The sequence below is a fragment of the Coturnix japonica genome, chromosome 5, assembly GCF_054131305.1.
Source record: "Coturnix japonica strain WE chromosome 5, WE-NBRP24, whole genome shotgun sequence".
NCBI lineage: Eukaryota > Metazoa > Chordata > Aves > Galliformes > Phasianidae > Coturnix > Coturnix japonica.
The window spans coordinates 25353740-25376222 of NC_140667.1; the positions used below are offsets into that span (position 1 = coordinate 25353740).

General features: G+C 38.9%; 1 protein-coding gene across 2 annotated transcripts; it reads right to left on the bottom strand.

Moving 5' to 3' along the window:
• Nucleotides 1–4: 4 nt before the first annotated feature.
• On the bottom strand, nucleotides 5–22470 carry TMEM87A (transmembrane protein 87A). 2 transcript variants are annotated; one of them, XM_085550324.1, is made up of 20 exons: nucleotides 22314–22470; nucleotides 21499–21559; nucleotides 18230–18327; nucleotides 15899–16015; nucleotides 14910–14963; nucleotides 14770–14826; nucleotides 12976–13126; nucleotides 12075–12136; nucleotides 10864–11047; nucleotides 9889–9988; nucleotides 9209–9302; nucleotides 7984–8056; nucleotides 7625–7729; nucleotides 6846–6904; nucleotides 6476–6579; nucleotides 6055–6128; nucleotides 4575–4636; nucleotides 3937–3989; nucleotides 2706–2736; nucleotides 5–1886 (listed from the first exon to the last, which is right to left on the bottom strand). In XM_085550324.1, the coding sequence occupies exons 1-20, from the start codon at nucleotides 22443–22445 to the stop codon at nucleotides 1845–1847; spliced, it is 1713 nt and encodes a 570-aa protein (XP_085406450.1). In that variant the 5' UTR covers nucleotides 22446–22470; the 3' UTR covers nucleotides 5–1844. The 2 variants fall into 2 exon arrangements, with proteins under 2 accessions (XP_085406450.1, XP_085406449.1); XM_085550323.1 differs by lacking the exon at nucleotides 7984–8056 and adding an exon at nucleotides 8617–8692.
• Nucleotides 22471–22483: the final 13 nt, after the last annotated feature.

The following is a 22483-nucleotide window of genomic DNA, read 5'->3' on the forward strand; positions in this document are numbered from 1 at the left end:
ACCATTAAATAGTTCCATATAGCTTTATTTCACAAAATTTCTTCTCCTCAAAAGGGCACGGAGGTCACGTTTGTTTCATTTTTTAAATCAATTAAGCACAGCAAATTAGAAGTTGAAGTGTTTTCTAATTAAAGACTCCACAGCATCTATCTGTGGCCTACAAGGGCTGGGGAACAAATCTTGCAGAAGCAGTCAAGTGTAATAGCCCCACCTTTTTTCTCTGTCCATCTGCTCCGGGTTTGCTGCCTTCACAGCACAGCTGACAGAAGACACTATGCACTTGCACCTCAGCTACTGTACTGTAAAGTGCCATGAGCCAGCATAAGTTGCTGCTGATGACGAACAAGAGCTAAGCTATCAGACTTCACAGCTGAATGAAGTACAGGCGCACATTCACTTCTGCTGACGCAGCTATGAGCTAAGAACAAAAAAAGCTCAGTCCCTAAGTCAGTACCCACAGAGGTTTGTCTAGCAGCTCCCTAGAAGTCCAGCTGTGCAGACACTTACCTGGTAATCATCAGATGAGAAGAGTATGAAATCAAATTAAGAGCTTTTGTCATACAGTCTGTAATGGGCTTCACCATGTTAAGGTTTTGCATGCAAAGCCTCCAAGCAACCAAGAAGAGTATAAATAGAAAACTATCAAAAAGCCCTTTTTCATTTGAAAAGGAGCAAAACAAACAAACAAAACCATCAGTTGTATAGAATTTTTCTAGTTTGACTTAAACACAATGATCTCGGCTACAAGGATCAACTGGAACAGGAAAGCCCATCATAAAATGTGTTTACATGTGAGGCAATTCTAAACAGACACTAGAAACAAAAATAGCCCAGCCCTGTGTATGCCACCAAGGCCTCGTGGTGCAGCAGTGCCTGCACACCTCTAGGAAGCAATGCCATCTTCTCTTAGAAGAGTGCTGACTTCTTGGGGGGAGGGGGGGGGGGGGAAAGATGTGCAGGGAGAAAAGTTTACTTAATGTTTACTTAAATAGCTGCTTAACACAAATAATCAAACAATTGTGGAACACTGCAGGAGTGTGTTTGGAGTTTGGTTGTTGTTGGGTTTTTTTGGTTGTTTTTTTTTTTTTGTTTCATTTTGAATTAAACCATGCAACACATGGAAGGTAGGGGCAAATAATTTCTCCAGGCGACCACCACATTGCCGGCAATGAGATGTGCCAACTTGCTAACAGCAAGTGTTAGCTCTACGCAACTGTTACCTATAGGTCAATGGCATTTAAAATAGAAAATCTTTCTTACACAGTGTTATGAATAAAATTGCACTTGATTTAAAACTCTTATCACTGTAACTTTTCCAAATATCTCCTTTCTGATATCTTAATTTTCTTCATTAATGGGAGCTTCTCTCTGAAACCTTTCGTTAATATTGGACACACAACGTGAAGTATAAGCCCTTATCTACCAGAATATGGGTCTGTTGTTTCTTCAGTGCTTATTTCCTGCTGTTCCCACCCTCCACCAAAAAAGGTAAAGACAATTCACCTCTAAAGTGTCAATTGTAACATTAAAATATAAACTCCTCAAGCAGACATTAGGAATTTTAGTTTCACAGATTAAATATTTGAAAAAAGTTACAGAAGGTGCTGGAATAGTACACATTTAAATTGCTTAAAAATCCAAACTTGCAGCAACTTCGCAATTTGAAAATTTCCAAAAGATTTATCAGTGTCCTTGTGAAGTTCTTTCACAGCAAGACGCCCTCGTGACAATAAAGTGTCAGACTTCCAAGACTGAGATCAAGAAACAAATCAGCAGGATGTACTTGCTCCACCAAGCGACTTTAAAAGAGACGTCTCCAATTCCAATCGCAAAAGCCTTCTCCTTCATTCCATTTTGGACCTTTCAAAGTGTGTAATCATTCTTTCCTGCAAAATAAGAAATTCCAATTCTATCATTGCTCCCAGTAGATGTAAATTACTCAGAAATAAGGTGATATGCTATGCGTGTTCACAATACACACTCATGTATTTCAACACAACTTACAGCACATATACCGCTACTTTTAGAATGAAAAGGTCACGTCATTCACGCATGATTGATACACATGCCCACACCATAATTCTCACTGTTGTGAAATCAGCTCTCCCTAAGTCACTGATGGATCATACTCTGCTTCTGCTCCACTCCTATTTCAAACATTTAATTTCTAGATATATTATAGTGCTTTTCAAATTCACATTACAAGTTACAGTACCACAATGCTATGAATATCTTTGCAACAAAATGTTACAAAAGTACTTATTAATTACTCACAATGCTGATCAAAGACATTTTTATCCAAACTACTTAATTTGCTTTTCCACAGCATCACATCTCTCCCAAATCAATTAACAAAGAGGAAGTGAAACTGAATAGGAAATTGCAAGAAAACTGCATAGACACACAGTCTACAGCAGGAAGAGCTTGTAATCCAAAAAACAATTGCTTTATGTTGAATTGTATTCTCTAATATAGGTTCATTCATCCCTAAAATTTTGAGCACTGTAGATAGGAAATTTTTAATACATAACTGTATTCTTAGAAGCTGTATTACAGTACTGCTTCATATTCTCCCCTTTGTAGCGTTTTACTACTGCACTGGCAAGATCAGAGACTAGCTCTAATAAGCCAAGTCCTTAGCAGCTGACTTGTGACTCTTTTGGTATGTCAGAGGACTGTTTTGTACTAAAGATATGTTCACTGACCTCATCTGAATCCAGAAGAGCTGGAAGGGCACTGCAGGGGAAAAAAAACATAGTTAAGAAAACTGAAGTCCCTATTGACAGCATATATATATATATGTGTGTGTGTATATATATAGGAAACTGTTTTCAGCCTTCCCTTAATCTTTTTAGGAAAAAAAAAAAAAAAAAAGCAATAATGAAGATAAACCTTCCAGTTAAATACATAAAAATTAGAGAAAGATACCAGGAGGAGGAATTGCTGAAGTAGTCAGTGACCTTCACAACTCAAACACCATTTTGTACTCTGCTTCTGACTTCTCATTAAGAACTGAACAATTTTCATGTTGCAAGGAAATAAGCTGCATTCACGGCATCTTACCAGACTGACTGCAACTACAAAAGAGGTATTTTGTAAATACAGAAGCAGCGCTAAGCCATACTTAAGACATTTAGAAAATGGGACCATGCTGTAGAGAAGAAAAAATATTCCTATAAAACCACACAAGTTACACTGCTATTGTAGCCTTTTTCAGACACAGCAGACCTTCCATCTATGTGCAGGGACCTCAACTCTTCACAACCCTCATCAATGTACTTCTCAAGGACAGAAAGCCCTGTTGCAGACCACCTCAGAGTGACTCTTTCTAGCTTATACCAGCCTAGTACTATGGCAGCAGAGCTTTGTTCTTAAATCTAGAGTCTGCCAAAATTTACCATTCAGATGCATGAATGCAAAGAATCCAGGAACTTGCAATGAAAAATTTAGATACACATACTGATCTTCTTAGAATATGAGAACTGGCATTAGCAGAGTACATATAGACCGTGTATACAGCTGACTGAACCGCATAAAAATGACTCAATATTCCAATAACGTACAGAAATAAATGCAATTACTCAGTGATTTACATCCAGCAAGATGCTCAGACAGAAAGAGAATGCTTAGCTGTTCTTTGCTTTCTGAATTTATTGTCTTCATTTCTAATGTCAGTGAAGTGTAAATAAATCAGTTTACGTTTTCACAGAGATAGTGTTCTGTAAGTTAGCATGTATTCAAGCAGCATAAATCTTAAGTCCAAGAAACTGTATAGCCATGTGGGAGACTGTTAAAAAGACAGTAGGCCAATTATAGGCTCATTTCAGTACCTGTTTATGTAAGCACAGCATGCAAGTGATAGGAACAAAAAAATAAATTAGAGTGCTTGATGTCTGAGAAGCCCACTTTTATTGTGACTACAAAAAAAATACTCACACATCAGTCACAGAAGAAGGAACATTCTCCTCTACCCACTTCAGGTCATCCTCCTGATACAAGTACAGAAATTAAATGGAAAACAAGTCACTTTTCTCAAATTGGTATGTTTTTCTTCACTTGAAAAAAATATTGAAAGTGATTTCCAAATTACAGAAACAATATTCCAACAGGAAATAATAATATAAAAAAACACTATAACTTATTAACAATTTAAGATTTTGTAATAACTCTGTAATTATTTAATGCTTACTAAGCAAAGCAGTCACTCATGACAGACTGCTTACACTATACACATCACCCATAATGAATCACAAATCTCAAAATTAAGAAACTTCATTAGACTGACTGGCTAGAATAACATATTATTCTTTATTAGAATATAGCATTACACAGCTCTGTCTATACTGGATTGTACAAGCATTCCTAAAGAACAGTCTGAATTCTAAAGTCTCCATTGGCAGACTTCCTTCCCAGAAGCACTGTATACACATGATACTTTGACACACTCCCACTGAACCAAACCAGGAAACTCACATTTACAGGCTGATAGTTTTGCATACTGTGAACTACTACTGGGAGGTAGACAAACAAAAGGGACAGACCTATATTCTTTCAAGTAAAGAGAATATACTTACAGCTTTGTTTGCTTTTACATTCCCATTTGGTTCTTGCTTTGTACTTCTCATTTTCATTCCCTCTAAAATCAAAAGGAGGGGGAAAAAAAAGACTGTGGTAACCAAGGTCCTGACAGGTAAAATACTTATTTGTCCTTGAACTGTCCTTGAATGTCCTTGTCCTTTGAATTTTGCAATTTTATCTAGGAAATATCGTTTTCTATTCTTTTTCTCTAAATCATACACAAACAGTGCAAGGATCAAAGATACGGCTGCTCAGAGAAGCTATGCAGTCTCCCTCCTTGGAGATCTTCAAAAACTGCCTATATGTGGCCCTGGACACCCTACTCTATTTGACCTCCCCCCTGAGGTGGGCTGTTTGGACAGGATGATCTCCAGACGTCCCTTCCAGCCTCAGCCATTCTGTGTTTTATGCAACTCTCCAAATTTGTTTTACCTCTTTACTGCTGACCAGCCTTGCTTAAGAGCTGAGAAGCAACATGCATCTCCCAGCCTGCCAGACAGCCAATACAGATGATTTAGCAAATGCACCTAGGAGATAATACATACTTTCTCAGCTCCTACAACTAAGATATACATACTGCTGCTGGGATAGAACACCTATCCTTTTTAAAAAGCTTGCAAATGGTTTTGCTCAAAGAACAATTGACACAGTATGGAAATTTCAAGCAGAGATGATTATTACAGTTGGAGAGAGATTTTGGTGCCACCTAGTGTTGTAAAGTAGGACTGCTTCAAGACCCATCCATATGTTTACAGTGGACATTTCCATGTTTATAGTGGACAAGGGGGAATAGTTTGAAACTAAAAGAGGGTAGACTTAAATTAGATGTCAGGCAGAAATGCTTCACTCAGAGGGTGGTGAGGCAGAAATGCTTCACTCAGAGGGTGGTGAGGCAGTCTCACTTCCAGAAAATTTGTGGCTCTCCTGTCCCTGGAAGCATTCAAGGCTACATTGGATGGGGCCCTGAGCAGCCTGATCAAACAGGCATCAACTCTACCCACAGCAGGGGTGTTGGAACCAGATGGTCTTTAAGGTTCCTTTCAAACCAATGTTTGAACTATGGTTCTATGATGTTTTCTGCAGAGTTTAGAGAAAAGATAATAACTAGAATCATACAAACAGATTGTAAAAGAGGAACTGTAAACTAACACACTGACTAGAAACAATATTTGAGAGATCTCTGAGCAGGATGCAAACAGGACTTTGCTCATACTAAACAAAAAAAAAAAAAAAAAAAAAAAGTCCAGTGGATGTGGTAAAACAACAGCAGCAGTGTGTTCAACATCATCTGAAAGCAGGATTAAACAGGCAGTGCAAATGCAAAACGCAAAGCCATTGATCTTCTGCAATGGGCAATTGCATCCTCCAGTTCTACATCAGTAACAAACTTTATTTCTTATCCCCCTGACAGAAAGACTTCTCACCCCAGACATCCATCTCCAACACAAATCAGGTGAAAAGAAATTTTGCTCTTACCAAAGCTTTCCTTTAACATTGGCTCTTTTTGCTCATCGTCATCCTCCTCTTCAGACAGTGGTGAGAAAGCAAACCTTTAGGAGGGAAAGAAAGATAACTTAGAAGAATATGTATTGCCACCTAAGAGTTATTACCCCAACATTAACATCTCTTCATAATTCTATGTAGCATATTGTTTTGAAGACCTACGTTCAACTACATAAACAAGAGTTCGAACAACTTCAAATAAGTTCACCATCAGGAAGAGACTGAATTTTAACTACGTGACTTCTCACATCTAATTCTGCATATGCTGCTTAGTATCCTATGTTACTATGCTATGGATCTGTATACTGCAACTAAAATCACCCAGCGGGGCTACTTTGGATAACCGAGCACTCCCCAAAACAGTATTTTTAGAAAGAGATAAGAAAAGCTGAACCTTTGGTTGTTAGCAGAAGGTCTCCACAGAATCATTATGACAAAAAGGATCATTGAGAACAGTAAGCGCCAGATAGCATCATCCACCCATAGCTCCTGCCAGTCCTGTCAAGGAAAACAGAAGCACAAATAGAAGTTGTTGGGAAGAAAGTCCAAGTTTTCTGCTCTTTCCAAAGATGCATTACAGACATGTGACAAAGGGGCTCACTTGCTACAACAGTGACAATGTTACCATATGTTTATTGCTCTAGAAATAATCCACAGGAAAAAAAAATATCTGTTCCAGAATCCTCAATCTCACCTCTTAGACTAACAAATTTAAGCTTTTCAGAAGAGGTACCAACCACAGAAAGCATTCAATATAAACTCACCGACTGACAGTCCACCAGCCTGAACTTCATGGTTGTCCAGATAATAAATACAATGGATGCTGCAAGATTAAAACAAACAAACTGCTTAGTACTACAAAATATGCTACTGTTTGTACATTACTAACAGGATTGTGTTTCCCAACTGAAGGGTGAAGACATAAATAGGGAAATTCTTGGCAAGTAAACTATTAGTTTCAGCAAACATGAGACTGACTTACTGAACTGACCTTATACTGAAGTGTAGGCATAGCTGAAGACACAAGGCTTAAGTCAAGGATTTACTATTTAACCAAAATCCTCATCCCTATTTACTATTTTTATGTTCTTTTCATCTGCTTTTCATACAATACTTTCATTATTGGTTGACAAACAAGCTACCTTGCAGTAACTGAACCATCCGATCTGCCTGAATACCAAATCATTCAGATCTTGACACATAAGACTCCCAGTGCTCAAACTAAGCTCTCAGTGGTTTAAGAGGTGACGCTTCCTTCCACTGATGATGGCTAAGAACCAGATACTGCAAGGAATTTAATTAGAGCTGGCAATTAAATGAATGTGCTGCTTTGTTGTTTATGTAAAATAAGCTCTTACTAACTTTCTGACTAATGATCCACTGTCTCTGAAGCATCAATATGACATTTGACAAACTACTATAAACAGGCTGAGTGACAGAAATGACAAGTATTTTCGTTACATTTACAGAATGGTTACTAAATTCAAAATCTGCTTTAGCGAGCAAATCAAGTTACACGTTCAAAACAGCTAACACTGCTTACCTGCTACTGCCAAGATGAGTGTGTTGGTGAAGTGCCGATACAAAGAGAGTTTCACAACATTCCTTCGAAGTTTTAGCAGTTTCATTGTTTGAGTCAAGCTGATGAATATGTAGATAAAGTTAAGGAAAGCCTCTGAGAGGACAAGCAGGACACAAACTTAAGAGGTCACAGGTATTATGAACAATGGCCCCCACCCAGACACACAACCAAAAGTGGAGCCCTCTAAAATATAGACAAGACTCACAGCAGAACAGAAGGTCATCCTATAGCAGCTGTACCAAACACTCCCTGAAAAAAACAAACAAACAAAAAACAAATTCCACAGAAAACACACCCCCCACCAAGTAAAACAGTGAAGGATATCCACCAGCACAGGGCAGTATCTAGGAAAGCCAGGGGAATAAAAGCCAAGGAGGCAAGATCATTCTGGGCCTGGAGACAAAGAGAGAGCCAGTAAGAACAAACTGAAAAGGAGACAAGGTGCAGGAGCAAGGAGTGTCAGGCTATGTTACGAGAAACCACAGACACTTCACCACAATGCTTCTGAGTTTTACTACAGAAACAAGCGTTTGAACAAGGTGTTCAACTCAATGCAGAGGGGTTTACAAAAGACAAAAGCAAACTACAGCACGCTGCCAGTTCCCAACTCTCCATCAGCAAGGCAAGAAGTAGTTTTCCAGATTAAGACAATTTAGCAGCATTAACAAGAGCCTTTGTTAAGATTACTGCTGCAAAGATTTAGTCTGGCCACTTCTGTTATAGAAAGTCAGCAATCAGCTTGTTAGAAATACAGTAATTACATCCTGTACACTACTCAGGGAAGAACTCAATGCCTACATGGGTTTGACTGAAAATTGCAAAAGTTGCCTTTTGAGTATACAAGAAACTATGAAAGTCCTAAATAACCAAAGCGAGTCATTTTTTACTGCTTCTAAAATTTTAGACAAACAGTTATGTGAACAAGCTTGTAACTTTCTACAGTTTATGAAAGGATATCCACAAAATAATACAGGCATCAATCAAGGACAGGGCCAAGTTTGCTATCAGAGCCACAGTGTCATAGAAAAACTGAAAAAGTACCAAATATATGACATGTTAAGTATCTCGTCCCAAGACGCTAACTAATTTATACTCTAATACACACTTCTAGAATGAAGCAAGTAGCAGCATAACTCACAAACACTTCCTGATGCACAGCCTCAAATATAAAATGTTGGTTTGTTTATTGCTGGCTTTTCTTGGTTTTGTTGTTGTTGTTTTTACTTTTTTCTTCTTTAAAACAAAAAACTAAGAGAAACATTCATAGCCGGATGAATCACCTTTAGGTCTGAAACTGGCCCTACATCCTGAAATTCCTTGCTGATCTAAAGTCACAACAGCATCTGGAACCTGGTTAATCTCTAAATTAAGAAAACGATTTCTAAATACATAAAAAATGCATCCAAATGCATAAACAGTTGTCAATAAACCACATCCAGAGTTCCAGAGTTCTTTTGGAGAATCTCTGGGATTCTCCCTTGGTACCTAATTTTAAGACAGAAGAACCTGTAGCACGTAAGAAAAATTCAAGCAGCGGTTACTGACCCCTGTGACTCTAAGAACACCTTCCATGCCAGAAAATAATAGATAAAGGGCTCCAGCCATCACTACTTTGTGAAGAGTAACCCCAAGACGAGGCCTGTAAAAAAAACAAAGTGAAGTTAATCGTTAGTGCAGGAGAAGAAGGAAGTCACATCAACTTGAGTTCAGCATAAGGCAGGAGGCACATATATAAAAGCTTCCTGTGACAAGTCATTCCTAGATCTTCAGAATCACTTTATCGTGGTGCTCCTATGCTTATCATTTATTTGGTCTTTTGGTCTGATGTGGCTAAGGAAGTGATCATTAACAGTTAACTTGTTTGGCATTTTAGTACCATTTCAAGGAGTCCCAGGCCTCATCTTTTTCAGTTCCCTCAACACACCCCAAACTTGACAGATGATCTCAATGCCACATGACACTGTTTTACTACATAACACAGCTGGGGGCAGACAGATAAGCAGCAAAAGCCTCCTAAAGTAGATCTCTGCTAGAGATTTATGAGCTCAGCAGTGGCTCAGTGAGGATGCAAAAAAGGAGTAATCACCACGTGAAAGTATATGTCTATGTTGACAAGTGAAGACTGGAGACTTAAACCACTTTACTCAAGCAACTATCTTTTAAGTTGCAAAGCTCAGGGAAATTAATACTTTCTTAAATTATTAGAAAAACAGATTTTTACTCACTTGACTATTCCATATCCCAGGCTGACTATGATGACCAGAGTTCGAGCCAGTGAACGTTTCACAGCAGAAAGCAGTTCTGCCAGTATTAGCGCTCCTTGAACTACCAAAAGCAAAGAAGAAGATAGGTTATAAAAAAATAATTTATATTTTATTGACTACTGCATATGGTTGTAGTATATGGGCAGACACTATTATTCGCAGCAAGTAGGCTATTAAAATATATAATGCTTTTATTACCTACATCTCGGAAAGGTTTCAGAATACCTAAGTCTCTTACTGTCAAAAATAATTATTGTTTTTGGGTTTTTTTAAGTGAAAATTAAGTCCAAGGAAAGCAGATAGTAAAGATCCATAAATTTTTTTATTCACAGTATTAGCCTGGGCAATCTTCCAAACAAGCCAACCAATAAAACCTCCCGTACCATGATGTGACTAGTTAAAAAAGTCATAATGAAGTTTTACTTAGTTTCATTTGTATGCTTCCATCCTACAAAGGTGTCCCAAAGGCTTTTTTTGAGAGAGACTTGCTTATGATGAATTATCATATTATTGGCTGAAAGCCAAAGGTTATTGGCAATGATGTCACAATAAACAAGCAGTTGAAAGTCTCTTTCCAAGACTAACCATAAGAGATGAATTACATGCTACACTTCAGAAGTCCTGTTTTAAAACTCAAATGAGTGTTACAGTGAATACTTAAAGGATCTAGCATTCTATATTCCTGAAGAACTACACTCAGAAGTTTTAGTCCCAGCATCTTAGTTTTAGAAGAACACAGGCTGTCAAGAGATAATAAAAAGAATTTACAGTATATTAAAAGACACTCAGAAACTCTATTCCATATTCTCCATTTTGAGGCAATCCTCAAGTAATCATATAGTTAAAATTCATCCATAACCCCAATTCAGTATGTGTTAGCACAAGTAGTTAGTGCTGTGCCCATCAATGAAAGTACAAGTTGCAACTGCCACTTACCAGATTCCCCTGTATAGCGGATGTTCTGGAACTCTGCGTAGAAAACTGCTTTCTCAAGCATCCCCAGGAAGATAACAGCACCGATCCAGAACTGGATCCTCAGGAGATCCCTCCAGTAACAGGCTGACCATGCAAGCCACAGAACTCCAAAGAACACGTACACGATACACATCACCATGAAAAACTATTATACAAAAAGAAGCAAGAAGTAGTACACTTAGATGAAAGAAAAATAACAATTGAAGAATCGCACATGTAAATTCAAACATTCCATTACAGAAAAGCAGGGAAGTTAGCTACATGATCCTTTACAACTTGCACAAACTGAGAATGTCTCTTAGAACAGTTTTCTGATCCTTACAGGTTTTCCTGCCCAAGCACCCACACTGTTCAAATGTTAAGAATCTAAACATGCCAGTTCAAATTCAGATATTCCATTACAGAAACAAGCAGAGACTTTTTTTCTGGACCTGCCACACGGGGATATTCACACCTATGAATTACAAGTCAGCAGAACTGCTGGAAGCTTCTTAATTATGCAGCAAGTAAAAAATGTTTCAGAAACACCATGAGGTTCTCCTATTTACGGGTTACTATTGCCAATAAAGACAGTCTAGATATCCTACTTCTTATTGACCCTCAGCTAAAGTCTGCCTACACTAGATAAGTTTTTATTTTCTAAGTCTCCTTGATAGAAGCAAGAATCAATCAGGTCAACAATCCCTTTGAACAAAAGGGGAATTTGCTCTTTGTAGCTCAATTATGCTTTCACTGTTAAGCAGTATTGAGGACCTCCTCATGGTGTGGAAGACAACTGGTGGAAGAAGGAAGATGAGACTATAAGAGAACAAAGCAATGATAAATGAAATAGTAGCTGTAAACAAAACAATAGAAGAGTGAATTTTCTAAGATATGAACTAAGGGAAAAAACAAGAGTGTCAGTAAAATTGCTCAGTTTAATGATACTGATACCTTCTGGAACAACAGAAACTGACAGTCATCAAGTAAAACAATCCATAGGCAGACATTAACAGCATATGCAAGTATCTGATATCTATGTCTGTTTTCCCTACTCCATATGTACTACAAGAAAAATTCACAAATTAGTACTTCAAAGCCACAGGCTTCTCACCCTTAAAGCATGGAAAGAGAGTATTTAGAAGAGATTCACATCCTGACTGACAACTTGATAGAAAAACTGTTTTACTCACAATCATCAGAGGATAGTCTGCAAGTGATAGATATTCATACGGCCCCTTGAGTTCTACTGTCACTGCCAAAAAATAATACAATAACAAATCTGAGCAGGAAGAAAATGTGGGAAGCCAGGTTATAAGGCACTTAATTGATTTTTACTCAAGCATAAAGAAAACCCACATCTTCTCATGGAAGAAACCTTTAAATTTAACTTCACTTTGGAATCAAGTGCAAGACTAGTAACATATTCAACTAATTAAATTATATTAAAGCTATTAAAATTATATGCTTTGTGACAAAGTAACTTGCAGTAGCACTTCAAGTTACAGGGCTTTGTGCTGTGGATTAATGTATAACAGTAAGGTTTGAAAACACATATACTATCTTTTAAAATGAACTTTAAATCTTCTCTAAGATATGGATAATTGTATTTTACCTACCAGCATATGGATATAATTTCAAAATGACAACCATGACCTTTATGTTCTACATAATTTGAGCTTATTAATGTAAATCATTGTATTGGTCTCATTTTTTTTAATTAAAAAAACAATCAAACAAACAAAAAAACAACAAAAAAAACCCCACACCACAAAATTGAACTACTTGGTTATTTTCTCTACCTCCATCATTAAGCTGATAGATTGAAAGCCTTAAGAACATCAAACCACTATCAATCACATTATATTCAGACGAGTTTTGGCAGGCACTGTGTATGTCTACGTTAAGTCAAATGCAACAATTTATAAAAATTAACTAATATATATATATATACATATATACATATATACATATATACATAATATATATATACATATATACATAATATATATATACATAATATATATAAGTACCTTAGGAATCAGTCAGAATGGTATACATAAAAAAAGCAGTATTCTTTTTTAGCTGTCTTACTTGTAAAGAGCTTTTCTTTAGGGTTTGAGGCAGGTGTAGTTCTCTCCACTCTTTTAGGTTTGTTAGCAGAATCTTTCAGAGCTGTAACTCCAATTTGCACAATAAATATATACGGCCCATCTCTCCACGTTTTAATAACAGCATTCATTGCCTGAAAATGAAATGTCTGCATGTAAATAATATATGAAAAACATAATAGTACATGAGATAGACAAAAGTACGCTCTCCATACATGTATGCTGTCTTCCATATAAAAATAAAGTTCATCTGATCGTGGTCCTTAAGCTTGTTAACAAACATCTGATGTGTACTTATTTTTTTTAAAGTCATTTATGAGACATATTTTAGAAGTCTGAAATTTGCCTATATTTGAATCCAGAAGAACCATTAAGAGACTAAAAAGGTGATCAGGGCTTACTTAGAAATTGTATTCTGTTCTATTGCAAGAGTGATCTCAAAGGTAATGCAAACCAACAAAGCTTCCTTGTTGTCAGTCTAGGAATAAAGATTGTCAGAAATGCTTCTTGACTCCTGAAAGCAACAAGACACCTACATACAACCTGGCTCTCTGGTGAAGACTAAATTTGACAGTGTAAGATAAAAGAGGTAGCTGAAGAGAATTTTAAAAATTCCCTATTAGTCATTTCCTCTGGAAACTACTACTGCCTCTGAAACAGCTCTCATACTTCTAAGAATCAGATATTGCTAGTAAATTAAGAGCAAGGAAGCTTACCTGGATTAAGTATTTGCACCATAGGGAAATAAATAAGTAAAATCAATTCCAGCCATATCAAAAACTGCAATTGTTTACCAGAAGCTTTGAGGTAAAAGCTAGGACTGTGTATGCATGTGCTGCTTACAAGACCAAAGCAGACCTAGCATGAGAGTTTTAATTATGGCATCTCCAAGACAATTTCAGTATTATAAGAAAAGCATGGACTTAAAGAGTCCTCCTGACTATAAAACCTAAAGAAAACAGAATTTTATTCACCAAAAATGTTTACACTAATACTGACTGATGTTAAACTGCTTAGTTAAAAACATACCAATCTTAAAATAAAATTAATTTTTCCTTTAAAATACATGAATCTTTTGCTGCACTGATTCCTTATTTCACAACTAAACATTTACCTTTTAGCTAGATGGCCTTGTTAATAGTATAAAGAAAGGGAAACACTTTTTTTTGTTTGTTTTTTTTGCATCCAGGAAATTCAATGAGAAGTTATTCTGATAACTGTTCCTGGTTAAGACTTGAACATAACACGTAATAAAAACACTAACAGATTTGAAAATCAAAAGAAATCATTCATTTCGTTACATACAACGTTTTAAAGGACTGAATAGGTCAAGATGAAAACAAATGTAATCTCTAAATGTTAGTGATCTCTCACAACACTCATTACTTTACCTTAAGGCTGATATATTCTTTCGATTATTGTCTTTTAAAATTTATTTTCATTATTCACACCTTCATTTTGAATGGTTAAAGTTCTACATTTCATATGAAAGAATCATTATAAATATAGCAATATAGTTATGGTCAGTTCCCTCCCCTTCTCTTCCCCCTACCACCCCAATCTATTTTCAGACTAATGCAAATCAAAGTCTTACAAAATATCCTCTCCCCTTCATACCCACCTGTCCCCACAAAACACAACAAACATATCACACAAACCACGCAACAAAATTGTACTACCACTGTAAACACCACTAGATAATTTCTAGTTCTTTTTATAAAAGAAAAAAATCCTACAACACTGGATTCCAAATTGCATTTGAACTTGAAACACATACAGTTTTATCTGCCACCATCGTGTGATTTCCTCCACTCTCTTTCTTCTCTTTCATGCCCTTAAGAATAAAACAGAAAATGGGTAAGTCAGGATATCAAAGGTCTTTCTTTTACTACTATCCATTAAAAGGAAAAAACATACCTCTTGTTTCTCAGGTGAGAGAGGCTCTGGATGAACAAATTCTTTATAGAAATTCTGTAAGTTTAAAAAAATACAGCATTTATAAGTACTGTATGTTAACGTGACATCACTACCAGAACAGTAAACCTGATTTTGAGAAAGAATTATCTGACAAACATTTCTAATATAAATAAACTTAAAAACTGGGCAGTATATACGTATATATTAAAAAACTCCTTTCAAGTCATCTTCACATATCAAAGGAGTTAGAGGTGCCCAAAACAGATCATTAAAAAACCTTTTCAAGTCACCCTCAGGCAAGCCATTTTCTTAAGGAAAGGCAAAAAACTAGTTCAATAGCTGGGAGACAACTCCCAGTATTTTCTATTCACACCCTCTTGTTAAATCAGGAGTGGTTCAATAAAGACACAACACCACACAGTTTGCTTTGAATTCTTAAGTACACCATAAAAAAAAACAGACTGTTATGTTGACACCACCATTAATGTGACTGCACAGCTTCTAGTGTTATACAGCTGGCACAGAGACTTTGTTTAAACATTTCTTCACAAAGTTACATGGCACTGTCTTTCATGTTTTCCCCATTTCATTCGTTTCAACCACCATTTTGCTCTTTTTTTCCCCCCACTTTTAACCAATTATCCCAGTCCTTCACTGGGCCAAATTCAGCAGGAGATTCATTCTATTGTGAGAGATGCACACGGTTACTCATCAAGCAGTGGACTTCTGCAACTCAGCTCTTAGTGCTAAACAAAATACAGAACACATAACCACAAGCAAAAAGAAGTGGGCCATAAGTTGAACGGCAAGTCAAAAGTAAAGCAAAAAATTAAGAAGTCATTGCTGCAGTTTGGTTGTCACAAACAGACAAAACTTAAGTACTCCCCAACCTACAGCAATCCTCATGTGAGTGATCCTCATTTAACAGGTTCTAATGTCATCTGTCTGTTATATGAGGGAATAGGGCAAACTAAAATTTCTGCCCATACCTGGGGCTTGAAGAGTTTGGAGCAATTTGGAAAGAGAAGAGAAGATGTGGCGTAGTATCCTGACCAACCCGGATGCTCTTCAGATGTAGTCCCAAAATAACTTTCTGCCTGTTCTTCCTGCCAAACAGAAATGAGAATTTAAATTAGCATTCATTATATCAAATGTTTCATCTGAGTAGGCAGCTGCAAGAGCTGGAAAGCATCAAAACTTCCCTGTAAATAAACTCTTGAATGAAGTTTAATAGACCAGAAGCCACCAAGGCCATATGTAGGATTCTTTTCCCTCCAAAAAGGATACTGATAGACACACACGTGCAGTCTGAGTATGAATAAATACTAATATATATATATATACATATACATATATATATAAATCTACTCCTGCAGTGGAGGTAAAGCAACCAGCACAAATTTAAGTCTATATGAATAAACTCCACATTATTATGAAGAGATTAAGTACCTCAGTATTGTGCTAGGCTAGCAGTTAGAACTGTCAGTTAACGCATTACAAACATTATAAAACACAGCTGTGTTTTACCACACCTGAAACACATACTATGCATTTCATAAATCACTACTACTTCATATAACATACACAGAATCACAGAATCACAGAATTACCCGGGTTGGAAGGGACCTCAAGGATCATGTAGTTCCAACCCCCCTGCCTAGCAGGGCCACCAAACATACACATTTACTAGATCAGGTTGCCCAGGGCCCCGTCCAACCTGGTCTTGAACACCTCCAAGGACGGGGCATCCACAACCTCACTGGGCAGCCTGTTCCAGGACCTAACCACCCTTCTAGTAAAGAACTTACCCCTAACATCCAACCTAAATCTTCCCTCCTTCAACTTAAAACCATTTCCCCTAGTCCTGCTATTATCAGCCCTTTCGAAGAGTTTACTCCCCTCCTGGATGTAAGTTCCCTTCAGGTACTGAAAGGATGCAATGAGGTCACCCCGCAACCTTCTCTTCTCCAGGCTGAACAAACCCAACTCCCTCAGCCTGTCCTCATAGGGGAGGTGCTCCAGCCCCCTGATCATCTTTGTGGCCCTCCTCTGGACCCTTTCCAAAATTTCCATATCTTTTTTGTACTGAGGGCTCCACACCTGGACACAGTACTCCAGATGGGGCCTCACAAGAGCAGAGTAGAGAGGGACGATCACCTCCCTATCCCTGCTGACCACCCCTCTCCTGATGGAGCCCAGGATCCCATTTGCTTTCTGGGCTGCCAGAGCGCACTGCTGGCTCATGTTAAGTTTCTCATCTATCAGGACCCCTAGGTCTTTTTCAGCTGAGCTGCTCTCAAGGACAACTCCTCCCAGCCTGTACAGGTGCCTGGGGTTCTTCCGGCCCAAGTGCAAAACCTTGCACTTTGCCGTGTTGAACCTCATTAGGTTCACCCGAGCCCAGCTTTCCAGCCTGTCAAGGTCCCTCTGAATGGCATCTGTTCCCTCCACCGTATCAACTGCACCACTCAGCTTGGTGTCATCAGCAAACTTGCTGAGGGTGCACTCCATTCCCTCATCGATGTCATTAATAAAGATGTTAAAGAGCACCGGTCCCAAGACAGACCCTTGAGGGACGCCGCTCGTTACCGGCCTCCACCTGGACATAGAGCCATTGACCACCACCCTCTGTCGGCGGCCTTTCAACCAATTGCTTATCCATCTAGTTGTCCACCCATCAAATCCACCTCCCTCCAATTTGGAGATGAGGATGTGATGGGGGACCATGTCAAAGGCCTTGCTCAGGTCCAGGTAAATGACATCGGTCGCCTTCCCTTCATCCACCAACGCCGTCACTCCATCATAGAAGGCCACAAGATTAGTTAAGCATGACCTTCCCCTGGTGAAGCCGTGCTGGCTGTCTCGGATCACATGCTTGTTCTTTATGTGATCAAGCATGTTGTCCAGGAGGATCTGTTCCATAATCTTCCCAGGCACAGAGGTGAATACATGTGAATAGAACAGGATTAAGACTAAACATGGAAATATTTTTTCCTACTGGCTGCCATTAAGCACTTTTGTAAACAATATTCTCATTTGACAAACTCAAACGCTTCAGTTTAGAGTTGATACACTTATTTCAACTTCTGGGTTTCAAAGTATTCTGACAAATACATCTACCATCCACTTTACCCAAAAAAGGTCATTAATACCCAAAATCTGAAGATTCATTTTTTCTCTATCATCTTCTCACTTACACAGAAGTTGGTTCTCTCTTTTAGTCCAACAGAACAAGGAGGATGTAAATAAGCAATCTCCAATCCTCCCACCCCCATACCTAAAAAAAAACATAGCCCATGTTTTTTATATATAGTTCTTACCCCAAAGTTGAAGACTTCATTGTAGCAATCAGAATATCTTAAGTACCACGTAACATTGTAAACTTGGGAGGGATCACAAGACTTCTCATCACCTTCAACTAAAAACACAACAACATATAAGGTATCTTTCCTACATAAATCTCCTCTTTCCATTCTGCACCAAACTACAGTAATTGAGTTTAAACACAAAAAATAAATCAACAGAAGAACATTATTCTCAAATAATCCACTACTGCTCAGTGAAAAAACAAAAGCATACAAGAAACAGACTTCAATTGTAAAATTACATTAATTCCATTAAAGAGCTGAAGATCATTTGGATTTTTTTTGGCCTTAAGACAACCAGGAATGTGTCATCAATGACAAAAAGCAAACAAGACGACAGTAGTGACTCCAAATGATCACAGTGCATGAAATTATTTCCCTTTCCAAGATATATCCATGATTCTGTGTCAGTATACAGCAGGCTAATACAACAGGCAATCTGCATAGGTAATTTTAATATACCAATACTAAAACACACTAATATTATCACCTATACAATACATAGAGAGGTGAAGCTCCGCAACTCAACAACCATCCCCACACTAAGTCACTGTCAAAGCTGCAACACTGCCTTTAGGAAAAACACATAAACAACAAAAAGTAATACTACATTTAATCAAAAAAGATTTCATCATCATTCTTGTTTCTCAAATCTCATTGCCAAATTAAATCCTGGTGAAGAAAAATTGACACTCAGAAGGTAAACTGCACATGTATGCAAAACCAGCAGTGATTACTCAGTCTCGGAAGCCATATAAATGAATGTAATTGGGTTTTGCCAGCCAGCATGTATCGAAACAAAATAAATGACAGCATGTTTCTTCTAGAGCTGTCACCACAATTTCACGATGAACATTATCTCAGACTACATATCCACAAATTTGTTACAGATGCAGAAATTTCAGTGAATGTTTCCTCTGCTGACTACAGTAGATGGGGCCGGGGTGGAAAAGAAACTAAGAGACCCTGCCAAGGAATCCTGTCTAACCAAGCTTTAAGCCACATGACTACTAAACTAAGCCTATGCAGAGCTACAAATAGCTGGTTCCTAATGCTGGAAACAGAGAGGGAAAAAAAAAGGAATGCAATCACTAAAAAATAAGTTTCCTTATGACACGTTCTGGTATGCATGAAAACAAGGCGTACATTCTCCTCACAGCCCTAATGCTGCAGTTGGCAAAACAGAGAAACTAAAAAGCAACAAACACTTACAATGGAGTGGGTATATGACAAGTTCTCAAGAGACAGATACGTCACTGATACAACTGACCATATGAGGAATCCCTCAGAACTGTGCTACAAACAGAGAAAATTATTTTGAAGATATTTTGAATGTCTTTTCCCATCTATTAAAAACAGACAGAATTTCTGAAGATCTGCATTTGGCAGCAATGCCAACTAAAAGCAAAACAGAACACGACCAGAATAATGCACCAATCTAAGCAATCACCACAGGAATGCTATAAAGGAAATACTCTTACAGAACAGAAGATGCAACCATGGCATTTACTGAATTCAGCAACAAGAAAATCAAAGTTCCTCTGCCTTTCTGCCTTCAAGCAAAACCAGCAACACTTAACTCAAATGAACTCTATATATTCATTTATAGATGAAGCGGGATTTCCCGTATGATACTAGACAGGAAACCAGATGTCTTCAGAAATCAACTTAAGAAAACTAGCAGATAAAATAAATTCATTACAGACAATGCTATACAGTTGCAATGCAGCAGTTTTCCCAGTTAGAAGTAAAAAGCAGAAGAAAGTATTAGATACCACCACACAGAATACACCACAAAAAACAAAAGAAACAGCCCAGGGGGAAAGAGAAAAGGCAAGAGGAAATACAGGAGCTAATCTAAGTTAATGTAAAGCTTTTAAACACATGGTATGTAAAATAGATGTCTCCACCAGAGAACATTAAAGTTTTACTCCTGCTCAAAGGCTGACAGCACATGATAGTTGCAGCCTACATCAGGAGCCAGAAGGTTAAATTCTTACTGCCAGTTCTGCCACTAATCTGACTTGTAACAAATTCTTTTTTCTCAGTTTCTTAGTTTCTGGTTATTTCAGCCGTTCACCTCATGACTAGACTTACCACACACTTTGTTGTGGGAACCTAAACCTTACATGCAGTATCAGTATGACAACGCTAGTTCTAAACCCTACAGTAAGTACTAAATGTACAAAGAAAAATGCAATTTAATCAAGAATCGCCAGTTAATAGTTTTACCACCTTAATTTTCTCAGTTATAAAAAGAGTGAAGTTGTAAGTCACGGAGTGACAAAGGCACAGGGGCATCAGAAAGTACTGATTGTCAGAAAACACTGATTGTTTTTGAAGTGACATTTCCTCATGTAATACAAACATGAAAAGTCAGTCTCAGACAATGTATCTGTATAACCACTCAGTCAGCAGGTGGAGAGCTTCACCCTCTCATCACTAAGAACTGGTGCAAACAACCCCTTAGAAGTGCATGGTAAAGATGTCACCCTAGCAAAGTTAACCCCTTCCACAAGTCACCTACATCATCTAGTTTCCATCTCAACACTGCCTTTGTGCTTACAGATCAAGGCTTTTTGATAGAAACTCTTTAGGGCACTGATCTGGGTAGTCCAAAGCCCTGGACAGAACAATAGAAAGAACAAACATGAAGGCTGCAAAGGTATTTGCTCTGTAGTTCACTCATAACACTGTGATCAGGAAGATAAACAGCCCTCAGGAAAGCTCTATCTTAGTGCTTAATTTCACCCTTTTACCAGTTCCAGAGTTTTAGGTCTCCCCTAAAACCTCAAAGCACAGGCAGCAGTCACCCATCAGTGATTCTGCGATATAAACAGCCCCTCACACAGTCAAAGCTCAAACCCTCTCTAACTGGAGCCATTTAGCACACCTCACTGCAAAGCTAAGCACATCCCACGCCTCATTACCTTCTACCTGAAATGAAATAGTACTCTCATTGCCCATCTCACCCTTTCCACTACATTGCCTGAACAGAACCATCCCCCCTTTCTGCTGTAGCTAAAACAGATCACATCTTCAACATGGTACTCAAACTCAATCAGACCTGAGCTGCAGCTTTCACCCAGTGACAGGAAACAAGCTGTCATTTCAGCCAGTGCCATTAAATGCTTCATGGTCTTTTGGTCCCAAAATGTGAAGTAGAGGCTATGTGAAACAACAGAGTGAGAGCACGTGCAGCATAAAAACTCGGGACCACTTACATCTTAGGAAAATGGTGGTGTTGCTGAAGAGAATCTTCCCAAAGGTAAAGAACTTCTTCCCCTGGAAAGGCAAAAAGAGATGAAAAAAATCAGAGGGCTTCATGTCACCCAGTTCCCACACTGTTTTCTACTCTGAGTTTTAAATCAATACTGAAATGGAAGTGAATGACAATCAGAAGCCAGTTGTACTGGATTTTCAAGTCATGCTTCACCACCCCCTCAATCTGCTCTCAAAGATGGCTTGAGAGCCTTTTCTGTTGCCGTTCCGCAAAACTCAATCAATTTCAAGACCGTTTATTATATCAATTTGCAATTTCTTGCCGATAAGAAGGTCTGGACCGTATCCAACCACGGAAACTTTCACGCTTAAAATCAACAGGAGCGTTCATCCCAACTCTTGTAATGTTGCTCCCATTCTCACAGGAAACACGCATTGCTCCCTTCTACGGTCCCACAAACTGAGTTTAACGCAGTTTTTCCCCCGCAGTTTCACACAGAGAGAAGCAAAGAAGCACGGAAATCCCTTCGTCTCCCGCTCCTTCCCGCCGGGCCCGTCTCTCCCCACGCCAGGCCCCAGCTTTGCCGCAGGGCCGCTGCCCCCAGTCCGGGCCCCTCGAGCCTCACGGAGCCGCTCCGTCCGGGCCGCCTACACAGCCGCCTCCCTCTACCCTGCGGCCACCGCCGACCGGGACTCAATCTGGGCAGAAGGAGCCCAGGCGGACCGCGGGGCTACGGGTGGCAACGCCACGTTCCCCGACGCGAGCAGCGCACCCGCGGCCTCCGCTCCCTGCAGGCGGCCGAGCCGTCGCACTCACCATGGGCACCGGGACCCGCCATTTGGAGAGCTGCCCGGCACCCGCCGCGCCCGCCAGCGCCAGCAACGCCAACAGCCGCAGCGGGACGATCCCCGGCCGCCGCCACCCCCCGCACCGCGGCACCGCCGCCATCCCGCCGCACGGAGCCCGTGGCCGCGCCTCTTCCGCTC

What these genes read in the sequence shown, in the direction of transcription:
- TMEM87A (XM_085550323.1), bottom strand. Translation starts at nt 22,445, where the DNA reads ATGGCGGCGGTGCCGCGGTGCGGGGGGTGGCGGCGGCCGGGGATCGTC. An exon ending in CTGGGATATGGAATAGTCAA is followed by an intron (nt 9,303 to 9,888) that starts GTGAGTAAAAAT and finishes TTTTTTTTACAG; the next exon opens with GCCTCGTCTTGGGGTTACTC. An exon ending in GTGTTCTTAGAGTCACAGGG is followed by an intron (nt 8,693 to 9,208) that starts GTCAGTAACCGC and finishes GTACTTTTTCAG; the next exon opens with TTTTTCTATGACACTGTGGC.